This window comes from Chinchilla lanigera, unplaced genomic scaffold, assembly GCF_000276665.1.
Source record: "Chinchilla lanigera isolate Chin_1 unplaced genomic scaffold, ChiLan1.0 scaffold00078, whole genome shotgun sequence".
Taxonomy (NCBI): Eukaryota; Metazoa; Chordata; class Mammalia; order Rodentia; family Chinchillidae; genus Chinchilla; species Chinchilla lanigera.
Genome location: NW_004955479.1, coordinates 4,709,118 through 4,727,963, shown reverse-complemented (window position 1 = coordinate 4,727,963; position 18,846 = coordinate 4,709,118). Strand labels below are relative to the sequence as shown.

At 37.8% G+C, this 18,846-nt stretch overlaps 1 protein-coding gene across 1 annotated transcript in view; it reads left to right on the top strand.

Annotated features, from left to right (window-relative positions):
* Slc13a1 (solute carrier family 13 (sodium/sulfate symporter), member 1) overlaps positions 1-18,846 on the top strand; it is a 78,463-nt gene that overhangs the window by 47,873 nt on the left and 11,744 nt on the right. Inside the window, exons 7-10 of the mRNA XM_005402324.2 lie at positions 5,408-5,559; positions 12,371-12,490; positions 16,523-16,621; positions 17,051-17,152. Coding sequence (XP_005402381.1) covers positions 5,408-5,559; positions 12,371-12,490; positions 16,523-16,621; positions 17,051-17,152 — 473 coding nt within the window. The remainder of the gene's footprint in view (positions 1-5,407; positions 5,560-12,370; positions 12,491-16,522; positions 16,622-17,050; positions 17,153-18,846) is intronic.

Genomic DNA, 18,846 nt, shown 5'->3' with positions numbered 1-18,846 from the left:
GAAGTTCTTCAACTGTTCTTTGTCCTGAAAATATTTTATTTCTCTGTTGAATTTGAGGGATAGTTTGGCAGGGTACAAACTATCTTGGTTCGAAGCTGTTCTGTCTCAGGACCTATAATACTTCGCTCCAAGCTCTTCTCGATTGAACGGTTTGTGCTGAGAAGTCTGCCGTGTTTCTAATGGGCTTTCCTTTACAGGTAATCTGTTTCTTTTTTCTAGCAGCTTTTAATATTCTGTTATTTTGCTGGAGATCTGGGAACTTGACTGTTATATGTCCGGGTGTGGTTTTATTTTGGTTGTGGTTGTTTGGAGTTCTGTATGCCTCATTTACTGTATATCAGGTTCTGTTTCCATACTTGGGAAATTTTCTGCTATTATTTCTGCAGATATTCTTTTTATGTCAGTTGCATTGCCTCCTGCTATTTCATTGACTCCTATAAGTTGTACATCATTCCTCTTTGCCTCATCTTGCAGCTGTTGAATTGACTTTTCCTGGATCCTTGTTGATTTTACAAGATCCTTTCTTTCACGGTTGCTAGCTGCCATGCTGTCTTCAAAGTCTGAGATTCTATCTTCAGCTTCATTCAGACAGTTTTGGTAGCTTTCAATAGCAGCTTTGTTTTCCCGGAAGTCTCTCTGAATCTGGTTCATGTGCTCTTAGTCCTTTCTGTATTTTTCATTTAACGCTTCTAACCATTGCCTTTGTTCTTCTATTTTCTTATATGTTTCTTCTTCAGACTTTTTGAGCAGTTCCTTCATTATTATTGTCATTTCATTTTTTGCCTGAGAGACTATTTCTGATCTCATCTCTTCCATGGCCATATGGATTTGTTTCTTTGCTTCCATTGCAATCATTTCAGCTATTTCAGGCATATGTTTACCAAGTTCTCCTATGTCAATGTCTCTTGGACTTGTTCTGAGTGGGGTGGAATTCTGGGATTGTGTTTTCATCCTTCATTTTGTCATGTTTGATACCAGATGCAGAAAGCTCAGTTTCCCTCTTCAGTGGCTGCACAGTAAAGGCCACTAGTGTCCCTAGTTTTCCTGTTGGTCAGGTTTGCCCCTCAGTGACCCCTGAGAAGCACTACTTAGTCTCGGGTTTTCTGGTAGTTGTTGATTTGTATGTAGTTATCCCTGGTCTCAGATGCAGGCATTGGTGTCAATTGATGGCAGAGTGTGTGATCCAGCATCCCCTTGCAGTTCAGGACACGTGCATGGCCCAGACTCAGGTTGTACTGGTGTGGTAATCTCGGGCCAGTGGACCTGTGTCCCCAGGCAGTTCAGGGCATAGGCAAAACCCAGACACAAACTGCAGGGTTGACAGTTTGTGAACCACCTGATTCTGTGTCTCCAGCCAGTTCAGAACACATACAGGAACTAGATGCAGGCTGTACAGGCAGCAATAATAGACTGCCCGGGCCTGCGACCCCCTAGGCGGTCCGGGCACAAGTAAAGCACGGACTAGAACCACTGGACCAGCAGCTCTTGGAGCACTCCCTCACTTGGTGCAGGGCATGTGCAGGGAGGGGCCACATGCACCCCACCCAACTGGAGAAGTCCCTGGGGCTTCTGAGTGAGGACCTTCTGTCTGCTGTGGGTGCAAGGAGGGCAGAGACTCAGTCTGTAATGGCGATGGGGTCCTGGGTCGCCTGCTTTGCCCCCAGAAAGTAAATGGGAAATACCTGGCTCTGTCTTCGAGTTTCAGCTGGGAACCGTAGCAGTGGAAGTAAAGCACGGACTGCTAAAATATATAATTCTTATACATTTATGTACATACATAAATGTACATAAATGTACATAAATATATAATTCTTATACATTTATGTACATACATAAATGTATGTACATAAATGTATGTTTTAAAGGTTTTTATATAAAAAAGAAGCATAGTAATTTCATAAAAATTACTCATTTTGATTTTTAAATTTTATATCTGCTGATGCCTTTTAGTTATTACTTTACATGTATGCAAATATTTACAGTTATATTTTTAAATGAAATCCATTTTTTATTTGTGTTCTTGAAAATTTCAATATCCCAATGAGAAATTATATTCATGCATTTTAAATATCCATCTTTATCAATTCAGTGTCTACATTATTCCTCACTTTCCAGTTCATATTTCATGTATTTCCTACAGTAATATTTTTAATATATAGGTCCTAAATTTCAGTTTTCACTTTGTTTCACTCATAAGAACATTAACACTTATTTACATACATTCTATTTAAACACAAATTTTGCAAGTTTCCCATTTTTATCATATGGGAACTGCATATCATTTCCATGTTAAAAAAAGTATAAGACATATGAGACATCTATAAATTTAGTTATTTTGGATGAAAGGAGATACCTCAGAGGATGACCTTTAAGTTAATTAAAAGGTAAAAACTGAATTATACTCAAAAGCACCTGAAACTGCCATGCTAAATGCCATTCCCACATTCATGATGACTTTCAGAAAGTAGTAATTTTTTCCTTATCATGATTTTACCAAAAGATCCTAGCTGTGCCCCTGCCATAGGCAGCATGCTTATCTGAATGGAACAGAGCAATAGTATTATTTAATCATTTTCAAGATAAAAGAATACTTCCAGAGTGTTTTGAGGCATGTAACCTGGTGCAGCCATTATGGACAACACTATAAAAGTTTCCTCAAAAAATTAAAAATAGGGATACCCAAAAAATAGACATTGCTGTAATTCAGCAATACTATTTCCAGATATATATGCAGAAGTGAAATCAATTCTGCAGAGAAAATTTTGCAAACAAAACTCAATTTTTGCTGAGAAATATCTGCACCCTCATGTTTACTGTAGCACATGTTTACTGTAGCAATGGGCAACATACAGAAACAAGCTGCCTATCAGTGGATGGGGGGATGAAGAAAATGTGGTGTGAGCTACTGTAATCACCTCTTATGAGTCCTCTTACAGACGTTTTATCTTTCAGACTTGTTCTACACACTCTAGCCTTAAGAAACCACCAATGTATTTATAATATATATGAATGCAAAAAGACAACAGACATTCATATATTTCTTAAGTACATTTGGATTTATTTTAAGGTTGTAGTGTGTAGGACAGGTCTGAAATAAGCAAGACTTGATGCCTGGAGTCCTATAAAGATGGTACCAGAGTAATCCAGGGAAGAGATAATATTTCGTAGAGAAAATTAGAGTACCTTGGTCAGGGAAACCTGGTGGGGTAGAGCAGCAGGGTGTAGCAGTGGAAGTTTATGATCATGAAAGTAGGGAAGCCAACTCCTCCACGGTGCACCTGGCTTTCCCCACAGTAGTCAGCTGCTTAGGAGTACACAGGGCATGGAGAGGGCAAATGGTGGGGCACAGCAAAAGCGGAAACCTTGGTAAGGGCTGGACATTCAAAGAAAGTCAAGAAGGATGGTTTAGAGATTCATTCGGAAGATTATTTAAATGACTTACCATGCAACCTGAACTAGGTAAGGAAAAAGTTTGAAAAGAGAAAAGACCAATCCACTGGGAAAAACTGGATGCTTTAGTGATGTCTGTCAATGGGGTTGAAAGACAATAGGCACAGTAGTAGTTCAGTGATAAAGGCAGAAGAAAGGATGGTTAATCAGCCAATGTATGGTGAATAGGAGGGGAAAATTAGTCTCTTTCCATCCCTAAATAACTATGATAGTAAGCACCTACCATAGATGTTTCCTCATTCCAATTACATGAGATTTGAAAGCAAGGTAACCAAAAAACAGTTTTCTACTTTTAAATTTAGATCTAAAAATGAAGAAGATGAAGACATAATCTGCTTACAGAGAAAGTTTGAGTACTTCTCTAAGTCTTCCACCCACATACTGCCAAGGAAGGAATATTTGTGGAAGATTTGGATACAGAGTTTAGCAAGTGATAGGAAGAATTAGAGGAGAGAGTGAGAGAGAGGGAGGAAGGGAGAGAGAGAGAGAAAGAAAGAGAGAAAGAGGGAGAGAGAGAGACTGCTAAGCCACAAACCACCTACCAACTAGAGCTTTCAAGTGGGCCTGACCAAAGGAGAAGAGGTTTAACTTTAAGGTCGGAGCTCTTTTTATTAAATGAGGCATTGTTTGTTTCAACTAGTGAAATGAAGCTGCTGTTTTGACTAAGCATGAATGGAAGGCTAATATTAAATGAAGTAGAAAGAAAGTTACTAATTCTTCCCTAGATTTCACCATAAGAACAAGAACCAAGCCAACAGTGTGTGATATAGGTCATGGGCAATAAAAAGAATAGTGTTGCTTATGGTTCATACCCAGTGAGGTCCAGCTCCTATTCAGCATACTCCCATGTGGAACAATAGTTTCCCTGGAGGAAGCAATTGAGGATTTGTACTGGGAAAATGGTAACTGTAGGAGTGGTGAGTGAGGTGGAACAAAACAGGATTGAAGGTCATTGGAAATGACGTCAAAACTCTATGAAGCGAAGTTTTTCATAAGCACAATATAGTCATCCAGATTCTTGCAGAACTTAAAGTAGGGATGCTGATTATGTGTCAGGTGCAAACTTTACATTGAGTAATAGCACTGGAGAAAAGATCAGGATGTTATGGTCAAAAGAATGCAGAGAAAGAGACTTCCAAATTACGTGATCCTCAAAGAGGGATTCATTTTTGTATGAGGAGAGGATAAATGTTTTGCAAGAGGTAACGTGGAGCTAGAAACATACTGACTGGATCACTCAGTGCTTAGGGATATGGGACTGAAACATTCCGTCTTGAGTGGTATCCTCGGGATACTGATGTCATTAAACATCAGGTAGGAAAACTCCCCCAAAGAGGTTGAAGAAATTGCTGACTGTGTGCAACTAATATTAGGAATATTAGTGAAGAAATTTGGAATCATGGTGTGAGGGGAAGAAGTGGTGGAAGAGTTGAATTGGAGACAAGAAAGGACCAGGAACTAAACAAAATTGCTTGTAAAATATTTCATTGGTTCTAGTTTAAATATCTTTTATTGTTACATATCTATGAGGGGAAGGTAAATGTCTCATTAGTCCACTCAGCTTGCCATTATAAAACACCACAGTCTGGGTGGCTTAGAGGACACAGTTTCCTTTCTCATTATTCTGGAGACTGGAGATCCCTGAACAAGGTCTGGCAGAGACAGTGTCTGGTGAGGGCCCTCCCTCAGGGTTGCCTTCTGACTGTCTCCTCTCCCGACACAAAGAAAGAAATCAACTTCTCTAATGTCTCTTCTTATAAGAGCGTTAGTTCCCACAGATCAGGATTCCATCCTCATGATCTCATCTAACTTTAATTATTTCTCAAATGCCCCATCTCAGAAACCAATGATAGGAACGAGTGGGGGGAAGGACACATCTATTGCATAAGAAATGTTCTCACTACCAGCTATGACCACGAACAGAGCTATTTTCATCACACATTTTCTTTCTGCACAGAATTCTGTCACAGGAAAAAAATATCGATCAAAGAAGGATCACATGATGTGCAAACTTATGTGTTTGTGTATTGCTTACTCTTCTACCATTGGCGGACTGACCACAATCACTGGTACCTCCACCAACTTGATCTTCACTGAGCATTTCAATACGTAAGTAAAATCATCACAGTAGTGACAAATCAACAGCACTTAAATTATGAAAATTATTCTTACCTGACTCAGAGAACACAAAGACAGAGAGGCTATGCCTGGTTATTTCATCTTTGCTTTGTTCAGCACATTTATAGGTCTACAGATTTTTCTTTGGAGTAGGGTTAAAATGACAGACCAGTTAAATAAATATGTGTCTGCCAATTCCACAGGCCAGCTGAGGTGAAAAATTTCCTGGATGATCACTCGCATCACAAAGGCGATACAACTGTCATTGCAAATAATTCTGTAAATGGTAGTTGGCTAGAGTAAAAAGGGATTACTTGCATGGGACAATTTATGTAAGGCTTAGGAACTGGCATTTGAGCTTGAAAAATGAAGGTACTAATTACAAAAGAGATTTGGTTTTGGAATTCAAAAAAATTGAAGGATTGAGCAATTACAAGAAATGGCAATAATATTCTGTAGACATATGTGATTCTAAATATAAATTTGAAAGTGCAATGCCAATCCATTACAAAAAAAATGAAACATCTTTGGATTCAGCAGTCATATCACTTTGGTTAAAAATGTCACAATTTATACTTTGTGAATTTGAACCAGAAAAAGTACATTGTTCTCACAAGATATGATTTTGCAAATCAGAGTCCTGGTTTGTAGGGTTATTGTGACAAATGTGTACATGATTTTGCATTATTTTTTGCTCAACTCAAATATTTTGAGTGCTCAGACAGATTCTGCAGCCAACGTACATTCCAAGCAATAAGAGAACAAATAATTGTCAGTTTTAAGGAGGTGAATAACATCAAGAAAGCTCAGGAACAGGAGTTAATCCTTTTCACAGAAAAATTAGGTTCAGAAGCAGCAAAACTGCCTTCTGGAAGTAGATTCATAGACTCTATGAACATCCTGAAATTATTTACAAAATGTTGTGTGTACATCGTTTCTTCAGGAAATCCAAGACTCAAAGAATATCCATCCACAGTTTAATAAGAATAGGAACTTGTGTAGAAAGAACAGTAGTACAGAAGTTTAGATTCAGTGTCATGTAGACCTCCATATCTACTCACTGTCTCAGTGAATGTGTATCTTTGGTGTATACTGTAACAAGAAATTTAAGAAACACACTGAAAAAGAAGTAGCATCCTATACCACCCTTGACAACTAGAGAAAATGTGTTCACATGATTTGAAACAATATTATAGGAAGTAAAACCAAATTCATGAGGAAAAGTAGTAGGAAGAATTCATAAAATCAAAGCACTAGAAGTCTGCAATGGGCTTTTTCGGAAGGATGTGGAGTCATGCGTATGTTTTCCAGTTTAAAGTAACAGTGTGCAGGCGGATCGGTGAGCTGACAGTCTGGAAACAGGAAACCAATTAGGAGTCTATTACCAAAGGGCTGACAGTGATGAAGAGCTAATTGTGAGGAGACAGGAGGATATAGACTTGAGATGCTGCATAGTCCAAAGATTATCAGTAATTAAGAGTAAGGATTTTAGGGTAAGGAGGAGTGAGGGCAACCCCGGGGATATTTGTCCCCAGCGAGAAGATATGGGAAGGTGCAGGTTCCCTGGAGAAATTCACAAACTGAATCTGGGCACATTGATGGGACCTACAGAGAGACTAGCCATGGGAGATCTTTAGCAGGCCTTTGAAAGAGCATTTTATGAGTGAGTTATAAACTGGGGAGGGTATATCTACAAAGTAAGCATTAAGTTCTTAAGCATTAAAATGGCTACATAAGGGAAAACATTAAAAGAATCCACCCATGGGTAGACTCTTAGGAAATATTGACAAGGAAGGAGATAAGGACTGTTAGTCAAGGCAGGAGAATCAAAAGCATGTGGTGTTTTGAAAGCCAAAAGAAAGGTACATTTTTAAAATAGATGGTGAGTCAGGGCACATGGGGATAGAAGCAAGTCAAGCAGGATGAGGGCTGTGAAAAGCTCTTCTGTTCTCCCTGCCATCCTAGGAGGGCAGATCAGTGGAGCTTGGGCCGTGGGCAGCAGTGAGACTTAACAGGACAAGGCAGGAGTATGTAGTGTGCAGGCAAAGCAACAAGTTTAAATGATTCTTTCAAGTTTAACAAAGAAAAAAAGGAAAAGGAAAAGCAGGGTTTGACTAGAGGCAAAGTGTTTTTTTACAACAAGGGTGAGACGTCACCTTGGTTGTATCTCTGGGAAAGGAAACAGTCAAAAGAGAGATACGCGAAGTTTTGATTAGAAAAAGAGAAGAGAACATGCTTATCAGAATAAAGAGTAATGGATGAATGGAAAGGAATTTGAAGCAAGGGTAGAAATGTTAGTCCTAAGAAAGAAAGACGTAGCAGTAAGCTGAGAAGAACAAGAGAAGACAGGCTCTGCTGTACAGAGCCACGTGTACAGCACTGCAGTAAGTGGGGATCCCTAGTTCCAAGGAGGTGGGAATTGCAGGCAGAAAGGCTTAGCCATTCTGTGGCTTCACTGCCTCCCAAGTCTGCAGCCATAAGCGAGGGTGCCACATGGGTAGAATCCTGCCAGCAATGAGGAATGACTGCAGGGTACTCACTTCTTTTAAGTGACATAAAATTCTGTGTATTTATGGAGTGCCATGTGATATTTCCTATACTGGTATACATTATTTAATATTCAAGTCAGGGTAATCTGTATTTCCTCAAAAATTTATTATTCTTTGTGGTGAAAACATTCAAAGTCCTTTCTTCCGGTTTTTAAAAATATTTGATACATTGTTGTTATCTATAGTCAGTCTTAGTCTCAGAATGTAGCACCTATGCTTTCTAAATTCCACACTCTACACTCTCCCGTGATTATTTCACCACTAGCTTTGTCAAATCCTTAAAATGGAATATTCTGGAAATCTTCCTTGTTCCACCATCTTCCAATACAATCATAAAGATTTGCTTTGATTTTATTGACCATTCATTAGGAAACTGCTCCTTGCTCAACCTCTCTTTGTCCCCTTCTGCTCTGTTGGAAGAATCTCCTATTCTCCACCTCATCCCCTCCTTTCTTTACACTATTTTTAGTAAGTGCCATCCTGGCATTAACCTATTACTTCCTATTCTCAGGAGACAGCACATCTTTCTGTACTTGTGTGGCTATGATACCCGCTGAAATTCTGCAATTACTTCATAGGCACCATTCCCATCTCCTCTCATCGTAATCTATATTTACACTTCAGAAAACTTGTCTTATGCACACATGGGTACAACCAGCACCACTGATGATACCGTGCTCACAAAGGCTGAATCAATCACTGTTTTCTCCTTTAAGCTCACAAAGTATCAAGGAGGTGATCAATAAATATTGGTTGAGATAAGCTGTTAAGACATACATGAAATGCATGAAGTGCTGACTGGGAGAATCATCTACACAGCTGGATAATCTTTTTACATCAAAATATTGTTAGGAAAAAATATTATTTTGCAGTAGAGAAGTTTTGATACGTCAATACCATCTACCAACATAACAGCTAGTAGTTAACTGCACACGAATGATCTGCGTACAAAGAATGGAAGACAATTACGAGTAAAGGTCTGTAGCTTGCTAACTATCACAGTATATTAGTTTTTAGGTGTTAGCTGTGAAGTCATGTGTATAGAAAATAGCTTGGGAGAAGAAAAGCTGTATTATCAATGATGAGCAAAGTTGGTGTTACCAGTTGTGTGATAAAAGCTACAGTAGTCCTTCTCCTTATCTGCAGAGATGTGTTCCAAGACCCCAGTGATACTTAAAACCTCAGCTGGTAGTAAACCATACAGTTACTATTTTCTCTCTGTACAGTATACATACGCCTTCACAAAGTTTAATTTATAAATTAGGCACATTGAGAGATTAATAAAAGTAAATAATTAAAGAAAACAATTATAACATTATATTGTAATAAAAGTTATATGAATATGGCTCATGTCTGTCTTGAAAGAATCAAGATCCATCAACAGATGAGTGAATAATGCAAATGTGGCATTCATACACAAAGCAACACTGCTCTGCCATAATGCAGGATAAACTTGAGGCATTTGTAGGTAAATGAACGCACTTTGAGACCATAAGGTTAACTGGAATAAATCAGACACACATCGTTTCTCTTATATGAGAAACTCACAATATACATAAAAACAAAATAAACGAGAGAGACTAGGAAGTAGGGAAATCTTTTTCAAATGGGAAGGAGAACAGAGATGGAGGGGAGGTGGAAAGGCATGGAAAAAGCATTCCAAAAAGAGAGTCAAAGAAGAAATGGAAATAGAGCTTTTTTCAAATGAGAAAGAGATTATGAGTTTGAGGGGAGGGGTGAGGAGGGAGGGGCAGGAATGGACAGGAACAAAGAGAATTAGAATGTGTTATTTATATGTACAAACTCCCCACAATATGCACATTAATAAAATAAAGAATCAAACAAATATTGGTATTTTCAGATCATGGTTGACGGCAGGCGGTGGGTAATGGGCGGTACTGGTTCATGAGTTACAAGCCAAGGACTGGTAAAAGGAATGTGCTCACATTTACCATTAATTCAAAGCACCTCGGCCTACGCTTTCGTCTTTACTCGGTCAAACTGGAGAAGTAGTCCAATCACCTAGCAATGACACCTTCACATGTTACCATGCTTTTTCTCTTCATAAATAGGCAATACACATTTCTCAGAAACGACTTCTCTGTCAACTATTATAGAAGAAATGTGCACACTGCAAAATTTGGACTCAGATCTTAATTCAGACTTTAAGACTGCCCTATATTAGCCTAAATTCTGTAAACCTCAAGTTCATCATCTATAAAAGGAGGGCAATGTTAAAAAATTATTACTATAAGGATTGAAAAGCCCGGTGTACGTGTGGCTCTGCCAGACACTGCCGCATACCTCTTTGTCAACAGTGCTAGCTGTTCTCTCCGCTGCTTCTAGTTTTACTATCACAGTTAGAAGTCTAAGCCTGGCTCATGAATAACAAGTAGTTAATATTTTTGAACAGAAAGCTCAGGAAGTACACAAATCCAAAACTGAAAGTGGCTTTGACTCAGAAATAATCAAAACAGTCATTAATCAAAAGGACTATAATCAGTGTGGACTCTAGCTTGTTATGATTCTTAATGACCAAAAGCTGTTACACTTTAGTAAATTTCCATGACTACAACTATTCTTTTGAACACATTTCTGAGTATTTCACTGATATTAAAGTTATTCATCTTTTTATAGTTGGTCATAAGAACCACAGTGACCACTTTTTCTTCCTAAAATGTCAGGAGTTAAGTGCACATGACTTAGGTCAAGATATCTCCATATTGTGATGCAATCATTTCTGCAATTCTTATAAAATGTCCATAGAACCGAAAGGTAGTAATCTAGCTTGTAGATATTTCAATATATAATATGTATTATATAAATGTGGAATTTTCTATTTCAGTTGGTAGCTGGTTTTGAGGATGCTGTGGCTTAATAAAAGGAGGTTGTGTTTTAAACTAAGCCTCCTCGTCAATTTGAAAATCCAGCTTGACTGCAAAATCTGTGACCTTGAGCAATCAATTTAACCTCAGATTCTTCCTGAGTAAAATGGAAATATAATGCCCTCCTCACAGGCTCTTCACTAGAATTAAATGTACTTAGGTCATCTGCTCATTTCTACACCTCTCCCTGACCTCTAAAATTTAGTGGCCCAGAAAATCTTGCCAGTCCCTGTACATCTAAATCTCTAGCTCCTACATTACCAGACCCATCCCATGGCCTATGATGCCATGTATGGACTGAGGACTACCAGCTTTTTATCACATCCTTTGAATTCTGGTGTCAGTTACCTAGCTGTCTATCCAACACTGCCACTTGGAAAGCTAGAGGACACCTCAAGTCGGCACAACCACAGGAGCATTCTTCTTTGTTTTCTTTTCAGTGCATGTTAATAGTGTAGAAAAGTGTGATACACCTTGGTATAATCATATAACATATTCTGATTATTTTCTTCTCTGTTATTCCTCCTTTCCTCTCCCCAAGCTCCTGCCCACCTCTGAGCTCCTCCTAGTTTCCACAGGTGGGTTCTTTATCTCCCCCTACTCACTCATCTGTGCCCTGATGACCTGTCTTCCTAAGATTTTACCATTTCAGAATATGGCATTTTAACACCAGCCATGTTTTTTCAAATTGAATGGACCCATGGAAATTACATTACTTTAGGTTTACCATGTGATGCTTCCATGTGTGCTCAAAGCTGCCTAACATATGCATCTAGTCAGTATTTACCGTTTCTGTGTAGTGAAATAGAAAAGTCTTTTCCTAGTTTCTTTCAAGTATACAATAGATTATTATTATCTATATTGATCCTACTGTGCAATGGGGCAGCACAATCTATTTCTCCCATCTGACTGTAGTTCAGCACCCACTGATCAACCTTTCTACCTCTCAGTCCCCTGCTCCTGGCTCAGCCTGTGGTAAGTGCTTCTCTACTGTTACCTTTTCTCAATTCCGTGTATGAGATCGTGCGATAGTTGGCTTTTTGTGTTATAGTCACAACTTCAGCTCCATGTACACCCATTCTTTGTGTGTTTAATGAAGGTTTTGTCACAAGCATATTTTAGAGATTGAACAAAGAGGACAAAAAGTAAAACATAACCACTCTTACTTTTGTGGGATGCAAAAATAAAATACACAGTTACAGAATCAAGACAGGCAGTAACCTAACTACTGTATTTAACAGCGTGACTATCCCAGGACTTTTTTTTGGCCAGAAGTGCAGTAGAGATGACCATGACCAGCGGTCATGACTGTCGGAAAGAATTCTACTTGTGCCTCTTCCCTGAACACTTCTCTGTGCTTTCACACAGACGCTACCCTGATTGTCAGTGCCTCAACTTTGGATCATGGTTTTTATTTTCCTTCCCGGTTTCTGTCATTATTCTGCTGTTGTCCTGGATCTGGCTTCAATGGCTTTTCCTGGGATTCAAGTAAGTAAATATGTTCATGTTTATAGGATAAATGAAGGACTCCAAATTCCAAGATTTTACTTCTGCATCCAGTGCTTTTTTCCTTACACCACACATGCTGCATTGGCAATTTTTTTCTTGGCCACCAGACAAACACACATAAACACATATTTTTAAAGTTAAACTAGCATCTTAATTAAATAAGATTGGCTACGGAAGACAGTACTTAAAAAGAAAGCCCATCCAGGTGCCCTTTGAATATTAATCCAATAAAGTAGGCAGGGGGGTATAGGGAACACACTATGATGAGCACCAAGCCCAGTTTGCGAGAGTAAAGGTTTTACAAGTTTTGTCCCTTCACTTGCTGTAATGCGGGGATTTTCTTGGGTTACTGAGTTGCTCCCATGTTTAACATGCAAGTTTCCCTGCTTTGTCCTAGCACAGAAATTGATACCACCTTCATAATAAAAGATAAAGTAAAAATCAGAGGCTGTTCTCTGTCGAAAGAATATCAGATTAGGTTTCAGGACACCAGGAATATGACTGGGGCTGCTCACAACCCAGAAGAATAATATTTGCAAGTCCTGACCTGTTGTTACATGTGGTATCTTCACCTGTAAAACACTAGAATTTACCCAAAAGATCAGTAAGATCTCTTCCAACACTCTAATTCAAGCACATATGGGTACACATAGGAACACATAGAAACCAAGGTAAGAAACACAGATGAATAAAGTGCTACTAGTGCCGCCAAGATGCCCAACATGTATTCAAAGAGAATTTCAAAATATTACTTTGACTAGGGTTTTAGCTGGTGGTTCAGAAGCACCAGTGAGTTGTGACTTAGGTGACAAGCCAACAGTGAATGTTATGAAGAGCTCCACAGCAAATCTAAAATTCTGCCTGCATTTTTCAGTTCACTTAATAATATTCCAATCAGTATATTTAGCAATACTCCCAAAGAGGCAAAATAGCTATGTAGCAAATATTGAAGATTTTTCTTCAAAAGAAAATAATTCAAATGCATTTTTACAGAGATGAATTTAAATAATTTTAAGGACTCATGAATAAAACAGTATATTATTCACCAAGCCAAGCTTAAGTCAGCCCTTTGTACTTCTTTTGAAAAGCAAAACAGTATGGTCATGTGTGGCTCCCTGCCTGTGCTACATTTTCCAAGCTTTAGCAGCATAAGTACTGACCCTATCCCCTCTTGATTCTCCTTCCTGATTTTTCTCCAGAACTGTCTGATTGTGTTAGTAGAGGGAAGATGGTGCTGGTGATTTAAAAAAATCTATACAGATTGTGGGATCAGTGGGTGGCAGTTCTCCTGCCAGAGCAAATGTGCAGAATGTCATTGCCTTCAGCAGGTGGGCATCAGTGGGGAGAGGCCAGCTGCATGGCAAGTGCCCCTCCCAGGAAATCTGAGCCTTTGGGGGCCTATTCAGTGGCACAGGTAGAAATGCCAGCTCCAGAGAATAGAATCCCAAGTCAGTGGAGAAAGTATTCAGCCACAGCCCACGGTTGTTTCTGTTCTTTGTTGCTACGTGTAGTGACTTTATAAAATACATATGCAATCATTGTTATTATTTTGAAACAGCCTACCACTTAGAAAGGAACAATTACGATGATAAAGGGCAGATGCATTAAAACATGTTTTGCAGGAGGGAAAATTCCCGAGAAGCATATGCATTACACGGAGTGCATAAATCATGATCAGTGGCAAGTTTCAGCAGTCCCCTTGCTGTCCACTGTTGGTTAGATACTGAACAGCTTCAAGCTTTAGCTAATTTTTCAGTGTCCTTTTCAGTCTGCTAAGGTGTTCGCCTCCAGAGTTTTAAGATCGACAACTAGAAATTATCAGCCACTCCCCTGGCGGGCTACTATACATTCTGATTAGTGTGTCAGCTGTTAACAGAGTTAGCTTGCCCATTATAAATGACCCCAACATACTTCAGAAGAGAAGCTCATCTATCAGTGCCTCCAAACTTGTTTAAATGGAGAGGTTAATGCATTGTCATATGCTTCTTCAATTCCTTGTGAAGGCATTAACCTTTCTTTGTAGCAATGCCAACTTGGCTTTGACTTAACTGCTTATTTTCAGCAAAGTGGCAAAATACTTATGGATCATATTGAGTAGAAGAATCTTGTCTTTCTCTTTAGCTATACTTTTCTATAGATAGTTCTTGAGGTAACCTATAGGTTAGTTTCTTATAATAGTTTCTTATAATTCGTGTTTTGTCAGGGAACAAAATTTTTAGATTGGAGGAATTACTAGTTAGGAATTTAATTGAGATTATAAAATGTAATTATGCCCTCATTGATTATAAATTGAAAAATATTGAATTATTTCAGTTCTTGAGAAACATGCATGAGAGGAATTATGATTATATAAGATAGATGGCTTATGAAGTAAGGAAATGCACACCTTTTTTTTGTTGTTTTTTTTTCTGATACCGGGACTCATGCTTGCCAGGCAGGCACTGTGCCACCGAGCTAAATCCCCACCCTCGAAATATAAACCTTCAAATGAAATCATACTCTAAATGAGGTTGCATAGCCAAGTTATAGAGGAAAAATAATGTCAAACAAACAAATGAAAATAAATAAATAAAAACGTAATCGAACCACAGAATGTAATTCTCTGAGGTAATGACCTTCTCCCTATCCAGTCTTCCTTCGTACTCTCTCCTAAGCATGCACGTGTACCCTGCAATTTTACAGGACAAAATGTCTTGACTTTCTACAAGTACACATAATGTAAACTGAACTGCTTTATTTCAAAAGATAGTCCCTAAAATCTAGCCATTTCTCTATTTTTTCCTGTCTGTAGAGGGTTTTTCTTTTTAATCTATATCTAGAGCAGCAATACACACACACACAAATTGTTCAAGATTTTAAAGAACCCGTACTTCAGGAGAAAAGTATTAGTCACAGAAAAAAGACTCATTAGAACAAGCAGCTGAAAGCTGTAAAGAGTGGCCATTAGTATTGGAAATAAACTAGGAGATAGTAGGTGCTATTACTACATAGGGCTGAAGAAATTTAGAGGAACACATCAGGCAGTAAAGCTGGTTTTAGAGAACAGAACTTATTTGGACTCTGACCAGTATTAATATATGTAACTTCCCTGCCCTAGTGTATAGCTCAAGTTAAGCATCTTTATGAAATGTAATGAATCTGACAAGAACTGTCCCATAAATTTGCCAAAGGCACTACTGAGTTGGTGAATTGACTATTTTTTTTTTTAAATAAAGGAAGGAGAACATGTTAACAAACAGACATCCATTTACAAAATAGCATAAGAGCAATACAAACAGAACAGAGTTACAGACAAAGTTGTAGGAAATTAACAATGGCTGTTGTATTACTTACTGGTATCTTCAAAGTGGTTTCTCAGGAAAACAAATAGAGACATACAAGATTGATCAAACAAGTAATCATTAACTGTTCCTTTCTGTAGGGCAATAGATGACAGTAGTATAAATATGTTAGCTATCCCATATATACATACATATATAATTTTCCCTCTTTCCCTTCTTTTTTCTAACACCCCAGTTGCCCTTTACTTTTGAGCATTTTCCTTTCATTGGTGAATTGACTATTTACTGTGTATAGTAGTGTTAAGAGACAACAGCGCAAAGAAAACATCGGTGGTATTGTCATGGTAAATCTTACACATGTGGAACAATTAGCATCCAAGATGTATAATAAATGTATTTTTAAAATATAATATAATGATATACAATAAAGTATTAAACTGAGATGAGTATTACATAGTAAATTCCAGTGCTGTGAAAGTATTTGGATCAAGCAGTAGAAGATGTCATGGAAAATATACAACAAAAATTCAGCACTTAAAAGCGAGCAGAGCAGGCACAACAGAAGAAAGGTTAGAGAACACCCAAAGAAGGAAGGAGAAGTACGAGCAGAATACAGAGACATTTGGTTATTAGCAGGGAGATTCATATTTTAGAAAGTTTTTGCAAAGTATATTTCAAAAGGGAGTAGTGATGGAAGACTCTTTTGCCTAGCAAACATATTTTTTTTCAGTTTTAAGGAGATGTTCAAATGCGGCAAAAACAGAACAGCTAAAGAAAAAGCTTGTGCTGCAGTGATTGAACAAGAATACCAAAAACTTGGGCCAATGAGGTAAGATATGCATGTATGTGTGAGCGCACGCACACACACACACACACACACACACACACTCACCCACAACCACTCCACAGATACTGTATTGGTATCTGGTAGGTAGTTTCTTAAAAGCATCTAAGCATGTATCTGTCTTCCAGGTATTTATAACTCTTAATTAGGGCTCCAAATTTGCTAAATTTTGTGAATATAATTCAACTTGACAAGATATCTACCACTAGCTAACTAAAATTTGCCAAGTAGAATATCAAGACCCCAGAAAAGAAAAAAGGGTCTTTTCCAACTCTATAGATGTTCTCAAATTATTAACATGTCCAGTTCTTACAGTGTCTGATACCTTGCTAAGATTACTCTTGACGTTAGCTTGGAGACTTTCCATAAATATCCTTTCAGAAAACAAATGACAGCATAAGAATTTCTCCACAGGTATCAAGAAATTGTGACCTTGGTCCTCTTCATTACAATGGCCCTGCTATGGTTCAGCCGAAATCCAGGATTTGTTCCTGGTTGGTCTGTACTTTTTGCAAAGTAAGTATTACATGATATGCTTGCCAGACCTTCTTGTTTTATATGCTGCTTCTCTCCTTAGCAGTTCTGAAAGTTTGAAAGTTTATAAGATATTTCTTTCTTTTTTATATAAATGTTTATTATGTGAAATAAGTTTCACTTAGCACCTGTTAATAATCAGACGTAAATTCATATTCTATGCTTTTTACCAATTTAAGATTTTGTTTTTATGTGTATGGAAAACTATTTATTGGACTCAATATGTTAACTTTCATAACATTTTTGTGCTAATTTGCTTCAAATTTGACATGCCCTCCTTTTCATACCTAAGGAATGCCTGAATAAGTAATAAGACTCATTTTTTAAAACTAATGCTAGAAGCCAGGCAGAACTAGTGATATCTCCCAGTGTCTTGTACACCAGCAGTTGTCGCTGAGTCATGTGAAGTGAGGGGGAAGATTGCAGGAAAATTTTCTAAATTAAGAGTTATCTTGCATGTCAGTATAAGTAATTTGGTTCTGAGATTTCTGTTCCTCATCCATCTTTCACCAAAATACTCTAATTCCTAAATTTAGCAGATATATGGCTTGGGCTTCCTGTCTTACACGCCCCGGTAAAAATTCACATAGTCTAGGGGGCAGAAACCAAAATTGCTGGAGTCAGATGAATTTTGCCTAGGTGGAAGAAGGAAATTCTTCCCTTTCTGAATCACATCCTTCTGGATTTACAGGCATGGCCAATATTTTTCAAATGTGCAAAACCTGAATCTAGATTTCTAATGACCACACAAGTCAAACAACACAAGGTGGTTTTAGAAGATCAGCTTCAGCTTTAAAATCATTTTTATTTCCCTTTGGAGTAAAACTTTTCATTTTGAGATGTCTAAGCTAAAAAAATCATCTAATTATTCAAGGCAAGTTATTGTTTAATAGCTGATTAGCCCTTTGTGATTTTGTAATAGAATCTAGAGCAACATAGAAAGGTAAGTCTCACTTTGAAAATAGAAACCCTACCATTCTAGGTGGGAAAATCTTTCTCTAAACACTAGTATGTCAAAGCTAAACAAAATCAGAAAATAACTAATAAAACCAGGCAAAAAAATCCCAAAAGGAAATTCAATATATTTAACCTTGAATTTTTGTTCCTTATGGGAGGATAATGCAATCCAGGAGCTGTTTTGTTTGTTTCAGGAAATCAGTGTATTTGCTATGGGCCGGTGCTTATGTCACTTAGCAATCTTCTAGAAAACAATAAGAAAAATAACAAAGATTTGAGGATGGGATTTGAAGATAGAAATCTAATGATAAACCCAAAGCAAATAAAGTTTGTGTAAATTTAATATTTTATAAAACTGAGATCACCTAATTCATAATAAATTAGAGATAGAGGTGGGGAGGGAGGGAAGCAACAGGAGAGAGAAAAAGAATCAGTGTGTCCTGCACATGTATGAACTCCTTATGATGAATGTAATCATATGAAACACATGCATGTGCTAATAAAAGCTATTGCTTTTTAAAGTATTTTGAAAATAAATTGTTCAACATTTATACCTTCACTTTATTTAACAGGTATATTCAGGAGAATACATTTGTTATGTAGAGGCTTTAGGCATTCAAAATTTCTGAAGTTAGCATGATATATTAAGATTTATAGCTACCACCTAATGATTTGATCCCATCTGTTTGGACCTGGACTGAATTCAGTATGCCTTTTCA